Source organism: Triturus cristatus, chromosome 7 (assembly GCF_964204655.1).
Source record: "Triturus cristatus chromosome 7, aTriCri1.1, whole genome shotgun sequence".
Taxonomy (NCBI): Eukaryota; Metazoa; Chordata; class Amphibia; order Caudata; family Salamandridae; genus Triturus; species Triturus cristatus.
The window spans coordinates 1,879,159,343-1,879,186,563 of record NC_140590.1 but is presented as its reverse complement, the minus strand read 5'-3'; the positions used below and the strand labels follow the sequence as shown (position 1 = coordinate 1,879,186,563).

At 51.0% G+C, this 27,221-nt stretch overlaps 1 protein-coding gene across 1 annotated transcript in view; it reads right to left on the bottom strand.

Moving 5' to 3' along the window:
- FAM131B (family with sequence similarity 131 member B) overlaps positions 1-27,221 on the bottom strand; it is a 381,150-nt gene that overhangs the window by 119,792 nt on the left and 234,137 nt on the right. The window contains exon 4 of the mRNA XM_085620344.1: positions 24,964-25,057. Within this exon, the coding sequence (XP_085476470.1) occupies positions 24,964-25,057 (94 nt within the window). The remainder of the gene's footprint in view (positions 1-24,963; positions 25,058-27,221) is intronic.

Here is a 27,221-nt window from a genome sequence, read left to right as displayed (position 1 = left end):
GAAACCGGCCTCTCCGAAGAAGAAATACGAGAGCGGGAAAAGGTCCGGAGCCACGAGCTAGAGCTCGCCCGACTGCGACTGGACGGCGAACTCCAGCTGGCAGAAAAGAAACTGGCCCTCGAGCAGCTACGCCTTCAAGAAGAGATAGAGGAGAAGAGACGACACCGGGAGTTGGAGGAAAAGAAGCTCACCCTTGAGCACGAGCGCAGCCTCAAGGAGCTCGAGATCAAGGCCAAGAACGGAGGGACCAGCACCCCCAGTACGAGAGACACTCTACCGCCTGCCGAGGCCAAAGTACATATCCCGAAGGAGGTCGTCAAGGAGTATTACAAGAATGACGATATCCAACAATGGTTCAAGGCCTATGAGGTGGCCATGACCTCCCATCGAGTGCCCCGAAAAGACTGGGGCGCAGGCCTGTGGGGGCGATTCCTGAGTGAAGGGCGGGACACGCTGCTCCAGCTACCGGAGGAAGTGATGACCTCCTACGATCACATGAAGGAGGCCCTGCTCACCCGCTACGGGCTAACAGCGGAGATGTACCGCCAGCGGTTCCGAGACTGCAAGAAAATCCCGGGTACCACATGGGTGGAATATGTGGACTTTTTTAGTCGGGCCCTAGAAGGGTGGATCAAAGGCAGCAAAGTAACCACCTACGGGCAGCTGGTCGACCTCATCGTGTGGGAACATCTTTCCAACAATTGCTTCGTGGAGCTGAGACAGCACCTCCTCGACAGCAAAATGACCGACCCGCGGAAACTCGCCGTCGAGGCCGATCGATGGGTCAACTCCCGGGTCCCCCGGAGCTCAATGGGGGAGTACCAGAGGAACCCCAACGGACCCCCACGCCAGCGCGGTGGGGGGGGAGGGCCGAACAGGAACCGAGACCCTCCCGCTGGGGCCCCCAGGAGCCCCCCTCGAGGGCCACCGCAGCCACATCTCTCCCCGAGCCTAGCACGAAGGGTGGGCCCGGCCCGACCCGGACCACGGCCACCAGTGACCTGCTATGGCTGCCAACAAACCGGACACTTTGCCAGCGACCCGGCCTGCCCTCTGAACCGAAGAAACGGGGCCGGCGGGCCCCCGCCCCGGCAGCTGACAGCCGCCGCCTTGGGGGGAGGAGAAGAGGAAGAAGAGGCCCTCGACCAAGAAAACACTGAGTGGGAGCCGGCAGCCATGTCCCTGGTCTGCCTGGGTAGCCGGGAGATGGTACCCTGCACCCCCATCCCAACCAACACCCAGAAGTACCGGCAGCAGGTCACGGTCAACGGACAACGGGCCGAAGCCCTTCGCGACACCGGCGCCAGTATCACCGCTGTCCGCTGCCACCTGGTGACCCCTGAACAGATTCTACCGAATGTGCTGTGCCCTGTCCGGACGGCCGACAACAGTGAAAGCCTATGCCAGATGGCCCTGGTCCCCTTCGAGTGGGGAGGGGTGACGGGCCTGCTGAAGGTGACAGTGCGCGACGACGCCCCGGTCGACTGCCTCCTGGGGAACGACTTGGAGAGTTCCCCCTGGGCTCAAGTAGAACGACGAGAGCACCTCCGAATGTTGGGACTGGCTGATTGGGCCTGCGCCATCACCCGGTCCATGACCGCCCAGGCCCCCCGCTCATCCTCGACCTCCGGGACCGCCCGACCCGAGGGGCTCACACCCCCTCCCGCCAGCAGCGAGGAGGAGGCGGACACCGACCCTGGGTCCAGCGAATCCTCCCCCGAAGAGATGACTTCTCCGAGCGCCCTACCAGGGCTGACGCAATGGCACCACGAAGGGGGCCCCACCCGAGAGCAGTTCCAGCAAGAGCAACAGTCCTGTCCCTCTCTCGAAGGGGTCCGGCAGCAGGCGACCGCGCAAGCCAACGGTGACCAGACCGGCACCCACTGGATCTACTGGGCCGAGGGCCTGTTGTACAGCGAACAGAAAGTAGCAGAACTCGGGGCCAGCCGCGTGTTGGTGGTCCCCCTCCGCTTCCGGGAGTTTCTTCTCAACCTGGCCCATGATGTGCCCCTCGCCGGACACTTGGGGCAAGACAAAACGTACAGTCGTCTGGTGACCCACTTCTACTGGCCCCGGATGCGGAGAGATGTGGACAACCACTGCCGGTCCTGCCAGACCTGCCAAGCCAGCGGAAAGACGGGGGGTCGGGTCAAGGCCCCCCTCCAGCCCTTTCCCGCCGTCAGCACCCCGTTTGAACGGGTCGGAATCGACATTGTGGGACCCCTGGACCCCCAAACCGCCCTGGGCCACCGCTTCATCCTGGTCCTCGTGGACCACGCCACCAGGTACCCGGAGGCGGTCCCGCTCAGAACCATAACGGCCCCTGTGGTAGGCCGGGCCTTGATGGGGATCTTCTCCCGAGTGGGATTCCCCAGCGAAGTAGTGAGCGACCGCGGCACGAACTTTATCTCCAGGTACATGCGGTCCCTGTGGCAACAGTGCGGGGTCACATACAAGTTCACGACCCCATATCACCCTCAGGGGAACGGACTGGTTGAGCGATTCAACCGAACATTGAAAGGGATGATCCAGGGCCTGGAAGAACCACTCAGGAGGAAATGGGATGTCCTGCTGCCCTGCCTCCTGTTCGCCTATCGGGAGGTCCCGCAGAAGTCCCTGGGGTTCAGCCCGTTTGAACTATTGTATGGACACCCGGTCCGCGGACCGCTCAGTCTGGTCAAGGAGGGCTGGGAGATGAAGCCCCGAGGCGCCCCTCCTGACGTCTACCGATACCTCCTGACCCTCCGAAACCAGACCCGCAAGTTCCGAGCCCTCGCCGAAGCCAACCTCGAGGCCAGCCAGGAGGACATGAAGCGGTGGTACGATCGCAACACTTCTACTGTAGAATTCGAGCCAGGTCAGAAAGTATGGGTCATGGCCCCGGTCGAACCCGGCGCCCTCCAGGACAAGTGGACCGGGCCCTTCAAGGTGGTGGAGAAGAAAAGTCCCGTCACCTACTTGGTCGATCTGGAGTCCCCCCGGAACCCCCTCCGGGTCCTACATGCTAACAGGCTAAAACCCCACTTCGCCCGGACCGAACTGAGCCTGCTGCTGGCGACCGACGAGGGGGGCGAGGACGACTCCGAGCCCCTGCCCGACCTCTTGCAATCCGACATTCACGATGGATCGATCGAAGGGGTCCAACTCGCCTCGTCCCTGACCCCGGAACAGCGCAACGACTGCCAGCGATTACTGCGGGACTACGCAGCCCTCTTCTCTCTCACCCCGGGGGTGACCCACTGGTGCGTCCACGACGTCGACACCGGGGAGAACCCCCCCATACGACACAGAGCCTACCGGGTGCCTGACCGAGTGCGGGCCTGCATCCAGGCCGAAGTAGCGAAGATGCTGGCCCTGGGGGTCATCGAGCCTTCCGACAGCCCGTGGGCCAGCCCTGTCGTCCTGGTGCCCAAGGCCGCAGCTCCCGGCCACCCCCCGGAGTTGCGATTCTGCGTGGACTACCGAGCCCTGAATGTAGTAACCAAGACGGACGCACACCCGATACCCCGGGCCGACGAACTCATCGACCGCCTAGGGGCCGCTCGCTACCTGAGCACGCTGGACCTCACCGCCGGGTACTGGCAAATCCAGCTCACCCCCGGCGCCCAGGAAAGATCCGCCTTTTCGACTCCGGATGGGCATTACCACTTTCGGGTGATGCCCTTCGGAATGAAGAATGCCCCGGCCACCTTCCAGCGACTGGTGAACAAAGTTTTGGCCGGGCTTGAGGCCTTCAGCGCGGCCTACTTAGATGACATTGCCGTGTACAGCAACCACTGGGCCGAGCACCTCCTCCACCTAAAGGCCGTCCTGGCCGCCCTCCAGCGGGCCGGGCTCACAATCAAGGCCAGCAAATGCCAAATCGGCCACGGATCCGTGACCTATCTGGGCCATCAAGTGGGGAGCGGGCAGGTGGCCCCCCTCCAAGCAAAGATAGATGCCATCCAGACCTGGGAACCCCCACTACCCAGACCGCTGTCCGGGCCTTCCTGGGCCTCACCGGATACTACCGACGGTTTATCAGGGACTATGGGAGCATTGTCGGCCCCCTCACAGAGTTAACGTCCAAAAAGCAGCCCAAGAAGGTACACTGGACACCCCGCTGCCAAACAGCCTTCGACACCCTCAAAACGGCCATGTGTACTGCTCCGGTGCTGCAGGCCCCGGACTACCAGAAGGAGTTTGTGGTACAGACGGACGCCTCCGAGTATGGGATCAGGGCCGTTCTCTCCCAAACTGACGAAAAGGGGCTCGACCGACCAGTGGCCTTCATCAGCCGGCGACTACTGCCCCGGGAGCAACGCTGGAGCACTATTGAGCGCGAGGCCTTCGCTGTGGTGTGGGCCCTCAAGAAGCTCCGGCCCTACCTCTTTGGCACCCACTTCCGGGTCCAGACCGACCACCGGCCCTTGCAATGGTTAATGCAAATGCGGGGCGAGAACCCCAAACTGCTGCGATGGTCCATCTCGCTACAAGGGATGGACTTTGACGTCGAACACCGGCCCGGCAATGACCACGCCAACGCCGACGGCCTGTCCCGCTTCTTCCGCCTTGACGAGGAGAATCCCCAAGGAGATGGGTGACTCTCCATGCCTTCGGCTGGGGGGGACGCCTGTTGGATCCGGCCTCGTGGCGTGGTCCTTAACCCCCCTGGACTGTGGCCGTTCCCCGCCCCGGCCTTCACGGGCCACCCGTCTGAACTGCTCCAAGGCCTTTCACCTGGAACTGCACGTGGTCGCATGCTCCTCATGGCTCCGCCATCTTGTTGGCATCTACGTCACCCCGTACACCAGCCGGCGCGACCCCGCTCAACCCGGCCTCGACCCCAGCGAAGCCCCGACCTCGAGGCACCACGGACTGGCCAGGGGGTGCCGCAGGAACCATTCATCGCCCCCGGCGGAGGACGGTCTCGTTGGGACCCCCAACTGTCCTCCCCTCTCGAGGTGTGATCGCCCTGCAAACTCCCATGGGCCTGGCGCCTCTCCTGCTGGGCGTCTGGCCACCTCCACCCGGCCACTCCGCCCCCTCGGGCGCAAGGGTCCGGACATCAAAGGGGCTCCAGACCTATATCTGGGGCGACCCCACCACAGCTCGGCAGTTGTATCCCGGAGTCGAGAGCCCTGCTGATCGAATCGCGGCTGACCCTACGGAGAAGAACTCTTGTCGGAACCATCACGAGCCCTGCTGACTGCGTCGCGGCTCCCTCTTGTGAACCTTTCCTGAACCACCTGGAACATCGGAGCCCTGCAGACGCCGTCGCGGCCCCACCTCGCTGAGACCTTCCTCGGAGCCCTGCTGACGACGTCGCGGCTCCAGCTGAGCAGAAACCATCTTGAGAGCCCTGCTGATTGAATCGCGGCTCTCCACGAACTGTACGCCAGAGCCCTGCTGACGCCGTCGCGGCTCGACCCCGCCGAGATCGGAGGCCCTCCAGCTTGAGGACACGAACTGGGCCCCAGGTACCCTCGTACCACATTCCTGCCAAAGACTGTCCCGCTACCCCTACCCTTCTACAGAGACATTGGGACTTTTGGTGGATCCCTCGATCCCTTCGTGTAAATATTGAACTCGTAACCTTTTATTGATGATAAAGAATTGCTTGTCTTGAGACAACCTCCTTGAGTCCGGTGTGGTGGTGTTACTGTGCTAGTACGTGATAGGAGAAGGATCTCTCAGGAGACTTCTCGGCAGCGCTCGGCTACTTCGTGCAGTGCGAGGGCCCCCCCTTGGTGGTCTCACCGACTCCTCGGGGTCCGCCTTCCAACATATACACACAGGAGGAGAGGTACATCCACAGGTCACACGAGATGTCATAGACAATGATATACACACAGGATGAGGAGGTACATGCACAGGTTACACCCAAAGGTCATTGACAATGATATACACACTTGAGGAGGAGGTACATGCACAATTCTCACCCAGAGGCCATTAACAATGATATAGACACAGGAGGATGAGGTACATGCAAATATCACACGAGAGGTCATTGACAATGATATAAACAGAGGAGGAGAAGGTACATGCACAGGTCACACCCAGAGGTCATTGACAATGATATACACATAGGAGGAGGAGGTACATGCACAGATCACGCCCAGAGGTCATTGACAATGATATAAACAGAGGAGGAGGAGGCATATGAACAGGTCACACCCAGACGTCATTGAGAATGAGATACACACAGGAGGAGGAGATACATGCAGAGGTCACACACAGAGGTCATTTTCAATGATATACACACAGGAGGAGGAGGTGCATGCACAGGTCACACCCAAAGTTCATTGACAATGATATACACGCAGGAGGAGGAGATACATCCACAGGTCACACGAGAGGTAATTGAGAATGATGTACACAGAGGAGGAGGAGGTACATGCACAGATCACACCCAGAGGTCATTGACAATGATTTACACACAGGAGGAGGAGGTATATGCACAGGTCGCACCCAGAGGTCATTGACAATGACATACACACAGGAAGAGTAGGTACATGCACAGGTCACACCGAGAGGTCATTCACAATGATATACACTAGGGAGGAGAAGGTACATGCACATGTCACACGGAGAGGTCATTGACAAAGATATACACAGAGGAGGAGGAGTTACATGCATAGATCATGCCCAGAGGTCATTGACAGTGCTATGGACACAGGAGGAGGAGGTACATGCACAGGTCACACCGAGAGGTCATTGACAATGATATACACACAGGAGGTAGAGGTACACGTACAGGTCACACCCAGAGTTCATTGACAATGATATACACACAGGAGCAGGAGGTACACCCATAGGTCACACTAGAGGTCATTGACAATGATATACACAGAGGACGAGGAGGTACATGCACAGGTCACACCGAGAGGTCATTGACAATGATATATTCACAGGAGGACGAGGTACATCCACAGGTCACAAAAGAGGTCATTGACAATGATATACATAGAGGGTGAGGAGGTACATACACAGGTCGAACCCAGAGGTAATTGACAGTGATATACACACAGAAGGAGGAGTTACATGCACAGATCACGCTCAGAGGTCATTGACAATGATATTCACACAGGAGGAGGATGTACATCCACAGGTCACAAGAGAGGTCATTGACAATGATTTACACACAGGAGGAGGAGGTACATGCACAGGTCAGACCCAGCGGTCATTGACAATGATATACACACAGGAGGAGGAGGTACCTCCACAGGTCACACAAGAGTTCATTGACAATGATATCCAAACAGAAGGAGTAGGTACATTCACAGGTCACACCCAGACGTCATTGAGAATGATATACACACAGGAGGAGGAGATACATGCAGACGTCACACACAGAGGTCATTTTTAATGATATACACAAAGGAGAAGGAGTTACATGCACAGGTCACACCCAAAGGTAATTGACAATGATATACACGCAGTAGGAGGAGATACATGCACAGGTCTCACCAGAGGTCATTGACAATGATATACACACAGGAGGAGGAGGTACATCCACAGGTTACACCCAGAGGTCATTGACAATGATATACACACTTGAGGAGGAGGTACATGCACAGGTCTCACCCAGAGGCCATTAACAATGATATAGGCACAGGAGGATGAGGTACATCCAAAGTTCACACGAGAGATCATTGACAATGATATACACATAGGAGGAGGAGGTACATGTACAGGTCACACCGAGAGGTCATTGACAATGATATACACACAGGAGGAGGATGAACATGCACAGGTCACACCGAGAGGTCAATGACAATGATCTACACACAAGAGGAGGAGGTACATGCACAGGTCTCCCCCAGAGGCCATGAGCAATGATATAGACACAGGAGGAGGAGGTACAATCAAAGGACACACGAGAGGTCATTGTCAATGATATAAACAGAGGAGGAGGAGGTACATGCACAGGTCACACCGAGAGGTCAGTCAGAATGATAGACACACTGGAGGAGGAGGTACATGCACAGGTCACACTGAGTGGTCATTGACAATGATATACATACAGGAGGAGGAGGTCCATGCACAGGTCACACTGAGATGTCAATGACAATGATATACACAGAGGAGGAGGGGGTACACGCACAGGTCTTACCTAGAGGTCATTGAAAATGATATACACACTGGAGGAGGAGGTACATCCAAAGGTCACACGAGAGGTCATTGACAATGATATAAACAGAGGAGGAGCAGGTACATGCACAGGTCACACCCAGAGGTCATTGATAATGATTTACACACAGGAGGGGGAGGTACATGCAGAGGTCACACCCAGAAGTCATTTTCAATGATATACACACAGGAGGAGGAGATACATGCACAGGTCTCACCAGAGGTCATTGACAATGATATACACACAGGAGGAGGAGGTACATCCACAGGTCACACAAGAGGTAATTGACAATCATATACACAGAGGAGGAGGAGGTGCATTCACAGGTCACACCGAGAGGTCATTGATAATGATTTACACACTGGAGAAGGAGGTACATGCACAGGCAGCACCCGGAGGTCATTGACAATGACATAAACACAGGAAGAGGAGGTACATGCACAGGTCACACCGAGAGGTCATTCACAATGATATACACTAGGGAGGAGGAGGTACATGCACATGTCACACTTAGAGGTCATTGACAAAGATATACACAGAGGAGGAGGAGTTACATGCACAGATCAAGCCCAGAGGTCATTGACAATGATATTGACACAGCAGGAGGAGGAGGTACAGGCAAAGGTCACACCGAGAGGTCATTGACAATGATATACACACAGGAGGTAGAGGTACATGTACAGGTCACACCCAGAGTTCATTGACAATGATATACACACAGGAGGAGGAGGTACACCCATAGGTCACACTAGAGGTCATTGACAATGATATACACAGAAGAGGAGGAGGTACATGCACAGGTCACACCGAGAGGTCATTGACAATGATATATTCACAGGAGGAGGAGGTACATCCACAGGTCACAAGAGAGGTCATTGACAATGATATACATAGAGGATTAGGAGGTACATGCACAGGTCGAACCCAGAGGTCATTGATAGTGATATACACACAGAAGGAGCAGTTACATGCTCAGATCACGCCCAGAGGACATTGACACTGATATTCACACAGTAGGAGGAGGTACATCCACAGGTCACAAGAGAGGTCATTGACAATGATTTACACACAGAAGGAGCTACCTCCACAGGTCACACGAGAGGTCATTGACAATGATATCCAAACAGGAGGAGTAGGTACATGCACAGGTCACACCCAGAGGTCATTGATAATGATATACACACAGGAGGAAGAGGTACATGCACAGGTCACACGAGAGGTCATCGACAATGATAGACACACAGGAGGAGGAGGTACATGCACAGGTCACACCGAGAGCTCATTGACCATGATATACACACAGGAGGAGGAGGTACATGCACAGGTCACACCCAGAGGTCATTGACAATGATATACACACAGGAGGAGGAGGTACATGCATAGATCACGCCCAGAGGTCATTGACAATGATATTCACACAGGAGGAGGAGGTACATCCACAGGTCACAAGAGAGGTCATTGACAATCATATACACACAGGAGGAGGAGGTACATGCACAGGTCACACCCAGCGGTCATTGACAATGATATATACACAGGAGGAGGAGGTACCTCCACAGGTCACACGTGAGATCATTGAGAATGTTATCCACACAGGAGGAGGAGGTACATGCACAGGTCACACCCAGAGGTCATTGATAATGATATACACACAGGAGAAGGAGGTACACACACAGGTCCCAGTAAGAGGTCATTAACAATGATATGCACACTGCAGGAGGGGGTACATGCACAGGTCACACCCAGAGGTCATTGACAATGATATACACACAGGAGGAGGATGCACAGGTCACACACAGAGGTCATTGACAATGATATACACACAGGAGGTGGAGGTACATGCACAGGCCACACTGAGAGGTCATTTACAATGTCATACACAAAGGAGGAGGAGGTACATGCACAGGTCACACCGAGAGGTAATTGACAATTATATACACACAGGAGGAGGAGGTACATCCACAGGTCACACAAGATGTCATTGACATTGATATACACACAGGAGAAGGAGTAACATGCACAGTTCCCAGTGAGAGGTCAGTCAGAATGATAGACACACTGGAGGAGGAGGTACATGCACAGGTCACACTGAGTGGTCATTGACAATGATATACATACAGGAAGAGGAGGTCCATGCACAGGTCACACGAGATGTCAATGACAATGATATACACAGAGGAGGAGGAGGTACATCCAAAGGTCACACGAGAGGTCATTGACAATGATATAAACAGAGGAGGAGGTACATGAGCAGGTCACACCCAGAGGTCATTGAGAATGATATACACACAGGAAGAGGAGATACATGCAGAGGTCACACCCAGAGGTCATTTTCAATGATATACACACAGGAGGAGGAGGTACATGCACAGGTCTCACCAGAGGTCATTGACAATGATATACACACAGGAGGAGGAGGTACATCCACAGGTCACACGAGAGGTAATTGACAATTATATAAACAGAGGAAGAGGAGGTGCATGCACAGGTCAGACCGAGAAGTCATTGATAATGATTTACATACAGGAGGAGGAGGTACATGCACAGGTCGCACCCAGAGATCATTGACAATGACATAAACACAGGAAGAGGAGGTACATGCACAGGTCACACCGAGAGCTCATTCACAATGATATACACTAGGGAGGAGGAGGTACATGCACATGTCACACGGAGAGGTCATTGACAAAGATATACACAGAGGAGGAGGAGTTACATGCACAGATCATGCCCAGAGGTCATTGACAATGATATTGACACAGGAGGAGGAGGTACAGGCACAGGTCACACCGAGAGGTCATTGACAATGATATACACACAGGAGGAGGAGGTACACCCATAGGTCACACTAGAGGTCATTGACAATGATATACACAGAGGAGGAGGAGGTACATGCACAGGTCACACAAGAGGTCATTGACAATGATATATTCACAGGAGGAGGAGGTACATCCACAGGTCACAAGAGAGGTCATTGACAATGATATGCATAGAGGATGAGGAGCAACATGCACAGGTCGAACCTAGAGGTCATTGACAGTGATATACAGACAGAAGGAGGAGTTACATGCTCAGATCAAGCCCAGAGGACATTGACAATGATATTCACACAGTAGGAAGAGGTACATCCACAGGTCACAAGAGAGGTCATTGACAATGATATACACACAGGAGGAGGAGGTACATGCACAGGTCACACCCAGCGGTCATTGACAATGATATACACACAGGAGAATGAGTAACATGCACAGGTCCCAGTGAGAGGTCATTAACAATGTTATACACACAGGAGGAGGGGGTACATGCACTGGTCACACCCAGAGGCCATTGACAATGATATACACACAGCAGGAGGGGGTATATGCACAGGTCACACAGAGAGATCATTGGCAATGATATACACACAGGAGGAGGAGGTACATGCACAGGTCACACCCAGAGGTCATTGGCAATTATATACACACAGGAGGAGAGGGTACATGCAAAGGTCACACTGAGAGGTCATTGGCAATGATATACACACAGCAGAAGCGGGGTACATGCACAGGTACCAGTGAGAGGTCATTAACATTGATATAAACACAGGAGGAAGAGGTACATTCACAGTTCACACCCAGAGGTCATTGACAATGATATCCACACAGGAGGAGGAGGTACATTCACAGGTCACACCCAGAGGCCTTTGACAATGATATACACACAGGAGGAGGAATTACATACACAGGTCACACCGAGAGGTCATTGACAGTGACATACACACAGGAGGAGGAGGTACATGCACAGGTCACACCGAGAGGTAATTGACAATGGTATACACACAGGAGGAGGGGGTACATGCAGAGGTCACTCCGAGAGGTCATTGATAATGATATACACACAGGAGAAGGAGTAACATGTCACAGGTCCTAGTGAGAGGTCATTAACAATGACATACACACAGGAGGATGGGGTACATGCACAGGTCACACCGAGAGGTCATTGACAATAATATACACACTGGAGGAGGGGTTACATGCACAGGTCACACCCAGAGGTCATTGACAATGATATACACACAGGAGGAGGAGGTACATGCACAGGTCACACCCAGAGGTCATTGGCAGTGGTATACACACAGGAGAAGGGGGTACATGCACAGGTCACAGCAAGAGGTCATTAAAAATGATATACACACAGGAGAAGGAGTAACATGCACAGGTCCCAGTGAGAGGTAATTAACAATGATATACACACAAGAGGAGGGGGTATATGCACAGGTCACACAGAGAGATCATTGGCAATGATATCCACACAGGAGGAGGAGGTACATGCACTGGTCAAACCGAGAGGTCATTGACAATGATATACACACAGCAGGAGAGGGTATATGCACAGGTCACACAGAGAGATCATTGGCAATGATATACACACAGGAGGAGGAGGTACATGCACAGGTCACACCCAGAGGTCATTGGCAATTATATACACACAGGAGGAGAGGGTACATGCAAAGGTCACACCGAGAGGTCTTTGACAATGATATACACACAGGAGAAGCGGGGTACATGCACAGGTCACATGAGAGGTCATTTACATTGATATACACACAGGGGAAGGAGTGACATGCACAGGTCCCAGTGAGAGGTCATTAAGAATGATATGCACACAGGAGGAGGAGGTATATTCACAGGTCACACCGAAAGGTCATTGACAATGATATACACACAGGAGGAGGAGTTACATGCAGAGATTACACCCAGAGGTCATTGACAATGGTATTCACACAGGAGGAGGAGGTACATGCACAGGTCACACAGAGAGGTCATTGACAATGACATACACACAGGAGGAGGAGGTACATGTACAGGTCACACCGAGAGGTTGTTGACAATGATATACACACAGGAGGAGGAGGTACAGGCCCAGGGTCACACCGAGAGGTAATTGACAAAGATATACACACAGGAGTAGGGGGTACATGCAGAGGTCACACCGAGAGGTCATTGATAATGATATACACACAGGAAAATAAGTAACATGCACAGGTCCCAGTGAGAGGTCATTAACAATGATATAAACACAGGAGGAGGGAGTACATGCACAGGTCACACTGAGAGGTCATTGACAATGATATACACACAGGAGGAGGGGAAACATGCACAGGTCACACCGAGAGGTCATTAACTATGATATACACACAGGAGGAGGGGGTACATCCACAGGTCACACAAGAGATCATTGACAATGATATACACACAGGAGAAGGAGTAATATGCACAGGTCCCAGTGAGAGGTCATTAATAATGATATACACACAGGAGGAGGGGGTACATGCACAGGTCACACCGAGAGGTCATTGACAATGATATACACACAGGAGGAGGGGGTACAAGCACAGGTCACCCCTAGAGGTCATTGACAATTATATCCACACAGGAGGAGGGGGTACATGCACAGGTTACTGACAATGATATACACACATGAGGAGGAGGTACATGCACAGGTCACACCCAGAGATCATTGGCAATGGTATACACACAGGAGAAGGGGGTACATATACAGGTCACAGCAAGAGGTCATTAAACATGATATACACACAGGAGAAGGAGTAACATGCACAGGTCCCAGTGAGAGGTCATTAACAATGATATACACACAGGAGGAGGGGATACATGCACAGGTCACACCGAGAGGTCATTAACAATGATATACACACAGGAGGAGGGGGTACATGCACTGCTCACACGAGAGGTCATTGACAATGATATACACACAGGAGGAGGAGTTACATGCACAGATTACGCCCAAAGGTCATTGACAATGACATACACACAGGAGGAGGAGGTACATGCACAGGTCACACCGAGAGGTCATTGACAATTATATACACAAAGGAGGAGTAGGTACATGGCCAGGTCACACCGAGAGGTAATTGACAATGATATACACACAGGAGGAGGGGGTACATGCACAGGTCACACCGAGAGGTCATTGACAATGATATACACACAGGAGGAGGGGGTACATGCAGTGGTCACTCCGAGAGGTCATTGACAATGATATACACACAGGAGGAGGAGGTATATGCACAGGTCACACTGATAGCTCATTGACAATGATATACACACAGGAGGATGGGGTACATGCACAGGTCTCACTGAGAGGTCATTGACAATGATATACACACAGGAGGAGGGGGTACATGCATAGGTCATACCCAGAGGTCATTGGCAATGGTATACACACACAAGAAGGGGGTACATGCACAGGTCACAGCAAGAGGTCATTAAAAATGATATACACACAAGAGAAGGAGTAACATGCACAGATCCCAGTGAGAGGTCATTAACAATGATATACACACAGGAGGAGGAGGTACATGCACAGGTCACACCCAGAGGTCATTGGCAATTATATACACACAGGAGGAGAGGGTACATGCAAAGGGCACACCGAGAGGTCATTGACAATGATATACACACAGGAGAAGCGGGGTACATGCACAGGTCACATGAGAGGTCATTTACATTGATATACACACAGGAGAAGGAGTGACATACACAGGTCCCAGTGAGAGGTCATTAAGAATGATATACACACAGGAGGAGGAGGTATATGCACAGGTCACACCGAGAGGTCATTGACAATGATAAACACAGGAGGAGGAGTTACATGCACAGATTACGCCCAGAGGTCATTGACAATGATATACACACAGGAAGAGGAGTTACATGCACAAATTACGCCCAGTGGTCATTGGCAATGATATACACACACGAGAAGGGGGTACATGCACAGGTCACAGCAAGTGGTCATTAAACATGATATACACACAAGAGAAGGAGTAACATGCACAGATCCCAGTGAGAGGTCATTAACAATGATATACACACAGGAGGAGGAGGTACATGCACAGGTCACACCCAGAGGTCATTGGCAATTATATACACACAGGAGGAGGAGTCACATGCACAGATTACGCCCAGAGGTCATTGACAATGATATACACACAGGAGAAGCAGGGTACATGCACAGGTCACATGAGAGGTCATTTACATTGATATACACACAGGAGAAGGAGTGACATGCACAGGTCCCAGTTAGAGGTCATTAACAATGACATACACACAGGAGGAGGAGGTACATGCACAGGTTACACCGAGAGGTTGTTGACAATGATATACACACAGGAGGAGGAGGTACATGCCAAGGGTCACACTGAGATGTAATTGACAATTATATACACACAGGAGTAGGGGGTACATTTAGAGGTCTCACCGAGAGGTCATTGATAATGATATACAAACAGGAAAAGGAGTAACATGCACAGGTCCCAGTGAGAAGTCATTAACAATGATATACACACAGGAGGAGGTACTACATGCACAGGTCACACTAAGAGGTCATTGACAATGATATAGACACAGGAGGAGGAGGTACTTCCACAGGTCACACAAGAGGTAATTGACAATGATATACACACAGGAGAAGGAGTAACATGCACAGGTCCCAGTGAGAGGTCATTGACAATGATATACACACAGGAGGATGGGGTACATGCAGAGGTCTCACCGAGAGGTCATTGACAATGATATACACACAGCAGGAGGAGGTTCATGCACAGGTCACACCCGGTGGTCATTTGCAATTATATACACACAGGAGGAGGGGGTACATGCAGTGGTCACTCCGAGAGGTCATTGATAATGATATACACACAGGAGAAGGAGTAACATGCACATGACCCAGTGAAAGGTCATTGACAATGATATACACACAGGAGGATGGGGTACATGCAGAGGTCTCACCGAGAGGTCATTGACAATGATATACACACAGGAGGAGGGGTAGATGGACAGGTCACACCCAGAGGTCATTGACAATGATATACACACAGGAGGAGGAGGTACATGCACAGGTCACACCCAGAGGTCATTGACAATGGTATACACACACGAGAAGGGGTTACATGCACAGGTCACAGCAAGAGGTCATTAAAAATGATATACACACAAGAGAAGGAGTAACATGCACAGATCCCAGTGAGAGGTCATTAACAATGATATACACACAGGAGGAGGGGGTACATGCACTGGTCACACCGAGAGGTAATTTGCAGTGATATACACACAGGAGGAGGAGGTACATGCACAGGTCACACCCAGAGGTCATTGGCATTTATATACACACAGGAGGAGAGGGTACATGCAAAGGTCACACCGAGAGGTCATTGACAATGATATACACACAGGAGAAGCGGGGTACATGCATAGGTCACATGAGAGGTCATTTACATTGATATACACACAGGAGAAGGAGTGACATGCACAGGTCCCAGTGAGAGGTAATTAAGAATGATATACACACAGGAGGAGGAGGTATATTCACAGGTCACACTGAGAGGTCATTGACAATGATATACACACAGGAGGAGGAGTTACATGCACAGATTATGCCCAGAGGTCATTGACAATGATATACACACAGGAGGAGGAGTTACATGCACAGATTACGCCCAGCGGTCATTGACAATGGTATTCACACAGGAGGAGGAGGTACATGCACAGGTCACACAAGAGGTCATTGACAATGATATCCACACAAGAGGAGGAGGTACATGCACAGGTCACACGAGAGGTCATTGTCAATGATATAAACAGAGGAGGAGGAGGTACATGCACAGGTCACACCCAGAGGTCATTGACAATGATATACACACAGGCGGAGGAGGTACATGCACATGTCATACCGAGAGGTCATTGACAATGATATACACACAGGAGGAGGAGGTACATGCACAGGTCACACAAAAGGTTGTTGACAATGATATACACACAGGAGTAGGGGGTACATCTACAGGTCACACGAGAGGTCATTGACAATGATATACACACAGGAGGAGGCGTTACATGCACAGATCACGCCAAGAGGTCATTGACAAAGGTATTCACACAGGAGGAGTAGGTACATTTACAGGTCACTCCCAGAGGTCATTGTCACTGATATACACGCAGGAGGAGGAGGTACATGCACAGGTCACACCGAGAGGTCATGGACAATCATATACAAAGAGGAGGAGGAGGAACATGCACAAGTCATACCGAGAGGTCACTGCCAATGATATACACTCAGGAGGAGGACGTACATGCATAGGTCACACCGAGAGGTCATTGACAATGATATAGTCACAGGAGGTGGAGGTACATGAACAGGTCACACGAGAGGTCAATGACAGTGATGGACACACAGAGAATGGAGTTAGATACACAGTCCCACCAAGAGGCCATGGACAGAGATGGACACATAGAAGAAGAAGTAACATGCACAGGTCCCAGTGAGAGGTCACTAACAGAGATTGACACAGAAGGTGGAGACAAGAGTATGGGTCCTACAGAGAGGCCACTGACAGAGATGGACACACAGGAGATGGAGTTACATGCAGAGTTCACACCTAGAGGTCATTAACATTGATGGACACACAGGGGATGGAGTTACATGCACAAGTCACTCCTAGAGGTCATTGACAGTGATGGACACACCGGAGATGGAGTTGCATGCACAGGTCACTCCTAGAGGTCATTGACAGTGATGGACACACAGGAGATGGAGTTACGCGCACAGGCCCCACCCAGAGGTCATTAATAGTGATGGACACACTGGAGATGGAGTTACGCGCACAGGCCCCACCTAGAGGTCATTGACAGTGATGGACACACCGGAGATGGAGTTACACGCACAGGCCCCACCTAGAGGTCATTGACAGTGATGGACACACAGGAGATGGAGTTACATGCACAGGTCACTCCTAGAGGTCATTGACAGTGATAGACACACAGGAGATGGAGTTACATGCACAGGTCACTCCTAGAGGTCATTGACAGTGATGGCCACACAGGAGATGGAGTTACATGCACAGGTCACTCCTAGAGGTCATTGACAGTGATGGACACACAGGAGATGGAGTTACATGCACAGGTCACTCCTAGAGGTCATTGACAGTGATGGACACACAGGAGATGGAGTTACATGCGCAGGTCACTCCTAGAGGTCATTGACAGTGATGGACACACCGGAGATGGAGTTGCATGCACAGGTCACTCCTAGAGGTCATTCACAGTGATGGACACACAGGAGATGGAGTTATGCGCACAGGTCACTCCTAGAGGTCATTGACAGTGATGGACACACTGGAGATGGAGTTACGCGCACAGGCTCCACCCAGAGGTCATTCACAGTGATGGACACACTGGAAATGGAGTTACGCGCACAGGTCACACCTAGAGGTCATTCACAGTGATGGACACACTGGAGATGGAGTTACACGCACAGGCCCCACCTAGAGGTCATTGACAGTGATGGACACGCAGGAGATGGAGTTACGCGCACAGGTCACTCCTAGAGGTCATTCACAGTGATGGACACACTGGAGATGGAGTTACACGCACAGGCCCCACCTAGAGGTCATTCACAGTGATGGACACACTGGAGATGGAGTTACGCGCACAGGCCCCACCTAGAGGTCATTGACAGTGATGGACACGTAGGAGATGGAGTTACATGCACAGGTCACTCCTAGAGGTCATTGACAGTGATGGACACACAGGAGATGGAGTTACATGCACAGGTCACTCCTAGAGGTCATTCACAGTGATGGACACACAGGAGGAGGGGGTACATGCACAGGTTACTGACAATGATATACACACAGGAGGAGGAGGTACATGCACAGGTCACACCCAGAGATCATTGGCAATGGTATACACACAGGAGAAGGGGGTACATATACAGGTCACAGCAAGAGGTCATTAAACATGATATACACACAGGAGAAAGAGTAACATGCACAGGTCCCAGTGAGAGGTCATTAACAATGATATACACACAGGAGGAGGGGATACATGCACAGGTCACACCGAGAGGTCATTAACAATGATATACACACAGGAGGAGGGGGTACATGCACTGCTCACACGAGAGGTCATTGACAATGATATACACACAGGAGGAGGAGTTACATGCACAGATTACGCCCAAAGGTCATTGACAATGACATACACACAGGAGGAGGAGGTACATGCACAGGTCACACCGAGAGGTCATTGACAATGATATACACAAAGGAGGAGTAGGTACATGGCCAGGTCACACCGAGAGGTAATTGACAATGATATACACACAGGAGGAGGGGGTACATGCACAGGTCACACCGAGAGGTCATTGACAATGATATACACACAGGAGGAGGGGGTACATGCAGTGGTCACTCCGAGAGGTCATTGACAATGATATACACACAGGAGGAGGAGGTATATGCACAGGTCACATTGATAGCTCATTGACAATGATATACACACAGGAGGATGGGGTACATGCACAGGTCTCACTGAGAGGTCATTGACAATGATATACACACAGGAGGAGGGGGTACATGCACAGGTCACACCCAGAGGTCATTGGCAATGGTATACACACACAAGAAGGGGGTACATGCACAGGTCACAGCAAGAGGTCATTAAAAATGATATACACACAAGAGAAGGAGTAACATGCACAGATCCCAGTGAGAGGTCATTAACAATGATATACACACAGGAGGAGGAGGTACATGCACAGGTCACACCCAGAGGTTATTGGCAATTATATACACACAGGAGGAGAGGGTACATACAAAGGGCACACCGAGAGGTCATTGACAATGATATACACACAGGAGAAGCGGGGTACATGCACAGGTCATATGAGAGGTCATTTACATTGATATACACACAGGAGAAGGAGTGACATGCACAGGTCCCAGTGAGAGGTCATTAAGAATGATATACACACAGGAGGAGGAGGTATATGCACAGGTCACACCGAGAGGTCATTGACAATGATAAACACAGGAGGAGGAGTTACATGCACAGATTACGCCCAGAGGTCATTGACAATGATATACACACAGGAAGAGGAGTTACATGCACAAATTACGCCCAGTGGTCATTGGCAATGATATACACACACGAGAAGGGGGTACATGCACAGGTCACAGCAAGTGGTCATGAAAAATGATATACACACAAGAGAAGGAGTAACATGCACAGATCCCAGTGAGAGGTCATTAACAATGATATACACACAGGAGGAGGAGGTACATGCACAGGTCACACCCAGAGGTCATTGGCAATTATATACACACAGGAGGAGGAGTCATATGCACAGATTACGCCCAGAGGTCATTGACAATGATATACACACAGGAGAAGCAGGGTACATGCACAGGTCACATGAGACGTCATTTACATTGATATACACACAGGAGAAGGAGTGACATGCACAGGTCCCAGTTAGAGGTCATTAACAATGACATACACACAGGAGGAGGAGGTACATGCACAGGTTACACCGAGAGGTTGTTGACAATGATATACACACAGGAGGAGGAGGTACATGCCAAGGGTCACACCGAGATGTAATTGACAATTATATACACACAGGAGTAGGGGGTACATTCAGAGGTCTCACCGAGAGGTCATTGATAATGATATACAAACAGGAAAAGGATTAACATGCACAGGTCCCAGTGAGAAGTCATTAACAATGATATACACACAGGAGGAGGTACTACATGCACAGGTCACACTAAGAGGTCATTGACAATGATATAGACACAGGAGGAGGAGGTACTTCCACAGGTCACACAAGAGGTAATTGACAATGATATACACACAGGAGAAGGAGTAACATGCAGAGGTCTCACCGAGAGGTCATTGACAATGATATACACACAGCAGGAGGAGGTTCATGCACAGGTCACACCCGGTGGTCATTTGCAATTATATACACACAGGAGGAGGGGGTACATGCAGTGGTCACTCCGAGAGGTCATTGATAATGATATACACACAGGAGAAGGAGTAACATGCACATGTCCCAGTGAAAGGTCATTGACAATGATATACACACAGGAGGATGGGGTACATGCAGAGGTCTCACCGAGAGGTCATTGACAATGATATACACACAGGAGGAGGGGTACATGGACAGGTCACACCCAGAGGTCATTGACAATGATATACACACAGGAGGAGGAGGTACATGCACAGGTCACACCCAGAGGTCATTGACAATGGTATACACACACGAGAAGGGGGTACATGCACAGGTCACAGCAAGAGGTCATTAAAAATGATATACACACAAGAGAAGGAGTAACATGCACAGATCCCAGTGAGAGGTCATTAACAATGATATACACACAGGAGGAGGGGGTACATGCACTGGTCACACCGAGAGGTAATTTGCAGTGATATACACACAGGAGGAGGAGGTACATGCACAGGTCACACCCAGAGGTCATTGGCATTTATATACACACAGGAGGAGAGGGTACATGCAAAGGTCACACCGAGAGGTCATTGACAATGATATACACACAGGAGAAGCGGGGTACATGCATAGGTCACATGAGAGGTCATTTACATTGATATACACACAGGAGAAGGAGTGACATGCACAGGTCCCAGTGAGAGGTAATTAAGAATGATATACACACAGGAGGAGGAGGTATATTCACAGGTCACACTGAGAGGTCATTGACAATGATATACACACAGGAGGAGGAGTTACATGCACAGATTATGCCCAGAGGTCATTGACAATGATATACACACAGGAGGAGGAGTTACATGCACAGATTACGCCCAGCGGTCATTGACAATGATATACACACAGGAGGAGGAGTTACATGCACAGATTATGCCCAGCGGTCATTGACAATGGTATTCACACAGGAGGAGGAGGTACATGCACAGGTCACACAAGAGGTCATTGACAATGATATCCACACAAGAGGAGGAGGTACATGCACAGGTCACACGAGAGGTCATTGTCAATGATATAAACAGAGGAGGAGGAGGTACATGCACAGGTCACACCCAGAGGTCATTGACAATGATATACACACAGGCGGAGGAGGTACATGCACGTGTCATACCGAGAGGTCATTGACAATGATATACACACAGGAGGAGGAGGTACATGCACAGGTCACACAAAAGGTTGTTGACAATGATATACACACAGGAGTAGGGGGTACATCTACAGGTCACACGAGAGGTCATTGACAATGATATACACACAGGAGGAGGCGTTACATGCACAGATCACGCCAAGAGGTCATTGACAAAGGTATTCACACAGGAGGAGGAGGTACATTTACAGGTCACTCCCAGAGGTCATTGACAATGATATACACGCAGGAGGAGGAGGTACATGCACAGGTCACACCGAGAGGTCATGGACAATCATATACAAAGAGGAGGAGGAGGAACATGCACAAGTCATACCGAGAGGTCACTGCCAATGATATACACTCAGGAGGAGGACGTACATGCATAGGTCACACCGAGAGGTCATTGACAATGATATAGTCACAGGAGGTGGAGGTACATGAACAGGTCACACGAGAGGTCAATGACAGTGATGGACACACAGAGAATGGAGTTAGATACACAGTCCCACCAAGAGGCCATGGACAGAGATGGACACATAGAAGAAGAAGTAACATGCACAGGTCCCAGTGAGAGGTCACTAACAGAGATTGACACAGAAGGTGGAGACAAGAGTATGGGTCCTACAGAGAGGCCACTGACAGAGATGGACACACAGGAGATGGAGTTACATGCAGAGTTCACACCTAGAGGTCATTAACATTGATGGACACACAGGAGATGGAGTTACATGCACAAGTCACTCCTAGAGGTCATTGACAGTGATGGACACACCGGAGATGGAGTTGCATGCACAGGTCACTCCTAGAGGTCATTGACAGTGATGGACACACAGGAGATGGAGTTACGCGCACAGGCCCCACCCAGAGGTCATTAATAGTGATGGACACACTGGAGATGGAGTTACACGCACAGGCCCCACCTAGAGGTCATTGACAGTGATGGACACACCGGAGATGGAGTTACGCGCACAGGCCCCACCTAGAGGTCATTGATAGTGATGGACACACCGGAGATGGAGTTACGCGCACAGGCCCCACCTAGAGGTCATTGACAGTGATGGACACACAGGAGATGGAGTTACATGCACAGGTCACTCCTAGATGTCATTGACAGTGATAGACACACAGGAGATGGAGTTACATGCACAGGTCACTCCTAGAGGTCATTGACAGTGATGGCCACACAGGAGATGGAGTTACATGCACAGGTCACTCCTAGAGGTCATTGACAGTGATGGACACACAGGAGATGGAGTTACATGCACAGGTCACCCCTAGAGGTCATTGACAGTGATGGACACACAGGAGATGGAGTTACATGCGCAGGTCACTCCTAGAGGTCATTGACAGTGATGGACACACCGGAGATGGAGTTGCATGCACAGGTCACTCCTAGAGGTCATTCACAGTGATGGACACACAGGAGATGGAGTTATGCGCACAGGTCACTCCTAGAGGTCATTGACAGTGATGGACACACTGGAGATGGAGTTACGCGCACAGGCTCCACCCAGAGGTCATTCACAGTGATGGACACACTGGAAATGGAGTTACGCGCACAGGTCACACCTAGAGGTCATTCACAGTGATGGACACACTGGAGATGGAGTTACACGCACAGGCCCCACCTAGAGGTCATTGACAGTGATGGACACGCAGGAGATGGAGTTACGCGCACAGGTCACTCCTAGAGGTCATTCACAGTGATGGACACACTGGAGATGGAGTTACGCGCACAGGCCCCACCTAGAGGTCATTCACAGTGATGGACACACTGGAGATGGAGTTACGCGCACAGGCCCCACCTAGAGGTCATTGACAGTGATGGACACACAGGAGATGGAGTTACATGCACAGGTCACTCCTAGAGGTCATTGACAGTGATGGACACACCGGAGATGGAGTTACATGCACAGGTCACTCCTAGAGGTCATTGACAGTGACATTGACAGTGACGGACACACCAGTAATGGAGTTACGGGCACAGGTCACTCCTAGAGGTCATTCACAGTGATGGACACATTGGAGACGGAGTTACGCGCACAGGCCCCACCTAGAGGTCATTCACAGTGATGGACACACTGGAGATGGAGTTACGCGCACAGGTGACTCCTAGAGGTCATTCACAGTGATGGACACACAGGAGATGGAGTTACATGCACAGGTCACTCCTAGAGGTCATTGACAGTGATGGACACACAGGAGATGGAGTTACGTGCACAGGCCCCACCTAGAGGTCATTGATAGTGATGGACACGTAGGAGATGGAGTTACATGCACAGGTCACGCCTAGAGGTCATTCACAGTGATGGACACACCGGAGATGGAGTTGCATGCACAGGTCACTCCTAGAGGTCATTCACAGTGATGGACACACAGGAGATGGAGTGTCATGCACAGGTCACTCCTAGAGGTCATTGAGAGTGATGGACACACAGGAGATGGAGTTGCGTGCAGAGGTCACTCGTTAAGCTATTTATGAAAGCTGATGGACCCTAGAATCAGCAAGATGTGCTTTGCCATCAACAGACCTGGGGCACGATCTGCTGATGAAGAATAACTGAAATGAAAGGTTATGGACAAGGGACTTGGTTGGATTGGGATGTGATGGGGCGAGGTGCGGGCTCGGACAAGAGGGGGCCTTTGAATTCTTGTGCTTCACCAAGGGTTAATCGGTAGAAGGAACTGACCAAGAGCACTTACTCAATGAGGAAGGTTTTGATGGGTATTGGTTTCACCGATGAGGGATTCAATGCTGCAGGACTTCACAAGATGAGGTTTGAAGGTGGGTACTCAACAGGAGAATGGGATGGACCGAGCAAAGGCGAGGTGTTAAGGGTGGAGTCACCGAATGCTTGTATGGTGGCAGCGAACTCACCTTTGACAGAAGACTTAGCAAGGGCGCCAATCCCGTAGGCGTTGGAGTTGCGCTTGAGTTTCGGGAGGATGGAGGTGGTGTCCTCGATGGAGAGCTGTAAAGAGAGAGTAGGAGAAACTGTGACCCAGAATGTTTCACATCATCAGGAAGTGACAGGACATGAGATACCCCACCCAAGAGCTGTGCGAGCCACCCTGGTCTGAGCCACTTGAGAGTGTCTCCATCAAGAACCGCCAGAAGACGGTCCAAGCCCGAGCAAGTGAAAAGAAGCCATGCACACCAGTGCCAGGGCTCTAGCTTACAACAGCCCCAAGAAACTCTCTACCATTTGTCTGGGCGGTGTCAACACGGCTCCTGCGCCACCACCTAAGGCTCTCACTCACCTCATCCTGTATCAAGCGGCCCTTGCGAGGAGTTCAACCACCTTGCTGTGAAGCCCTAACATGTTTTGCTGCTCTGTGTCCTGATTCTGGTCCCAGGAGACCCATGTACCTGCCTCTTCCCTTATATGGTCCCAGGAGACCCATGTACCTGCCTCTTCCCTTATGTGGTCCCAGGAGACCCATGTACCTGCCTCTTCCCTTATGTGGTCCCAGGAGACCCATGTACCTTCCTCTGTCCTTATGTGGTCCCAGGAGACTCATGTACCTGCCTCTTCCCTTATGTGGTCCCAGGTGCTACAGATCAGACCTATGATAGAGTGCACAGAAGGGCTTTGGGTTAGAGCACATACATGTTACTCATCTGGTGCTACCGGTCAGACCTACGATGGAGTGTACAGAAGGGCCTTGAGTTAGAGCACATGTATGTTACTCATCTGGAGGCCGGTCAGACCTATAATGGAGTGCACAGAAGGGCTTTGGGTTAGAGAACACACACATTTCACTCCTCTGGTGGTACAGGTCAGACAGACCTATGCTGGAGTGTACAGCAGGGCTTTAAGTCAGAGCACATACATGTTACACATCTGGTGCTGAAGGTCAGACCTATGATGGAGTGTACAGCAGGGCTTTAAGTCAGCACATACATGTTACACATCTGGTGCTGCAGGTCAGACCTATGACGGAGTACACAGAAGGGCCTTGAGTTAGAGCACATACATGTTACACATATGGTGCTTCAGGTCAGACCTATGATGGAGTGTATAGAGGGGCTTTGAGTTAGAGCACATACATGTTACACATGTGGTGCTTCAGGTCAGACCTATGATGGAGTGTATAGAGGAGCTTTGAGTTAGAGCACATACATGTTACACATGTGGTGCTGCAGGTCAGACCTATGATGGAGTGTACAGAGGGGCCTTGAGTTAGAGCACATACATGTTACTCATCTGGTGCTGCAGGTCAGACCTATGGCGGAGTACACAGAAGGGCCTTGAGTTAGAACACATAAATGTTACACATGTGGTGCTGCAGGTCAGACCTATGATGGAGTGTACAGCGGGGCCTTGAGTTAGAGCACATACATGTTACACATGTGGTGCTTCAGGTCAGACCTATGATGGAGTGTATAGAGGGGCTTTGAGTTAGAGCACATACATGTTACACATGTGGTGCTGCAGGTCAGACCTATGATGGAGTGTACAGAGGGGCCTTGAGTTAGAGCACATACATGTTACTCATCTGGTGCTGCAGGTCAGACCTATGATGGAGTGTACAGAGGGGCCTTGAGTTAGAGCACATACATGTTACTCATCTGGTGCTGCAGGTCAGACCTATGGCAGAGTACACAGAAGGGCCTTGAGTTAGAACACATACATGTTACACATGTGGTGCTGCAGGTCAGACCTATGATGGAGTGTACAGCGGGGCCTTGAGTTAGAGCACATACATGTTACACATGTGGTGCTTCAGGTCAGACCTATGATGGAGTGTATAGAGGGGCTTTGAGTTAGAGCACATACATGTTACACATCTGGTGCTGCAGGTCAGACCTATGATGGAGTGCACAGAAGGGCCTTGAGTTAGAGCACATACATGTTACTCATCTGGTACACCTGAGCTGCCTGTTGGATACACCATGTCCTATGTTCACAGTTTCATTGGAGACACATGCCACTTCACTCCAGCTGCCATTTTTCTACTAAAGGCCAGGCCAGAGGTGCACAGTGGCCCTCCTTACAAGACTGGCTAATTATACCTTATTTCAAGTAAATGACTCATTCCAAAGCTTGTGAACGCGGTAGAAGTTCTCATGCAAATTACTAAGTATAGCTCTAAAATGCACAAATCTGACATTTTCCCAAAGTATATTTCTGG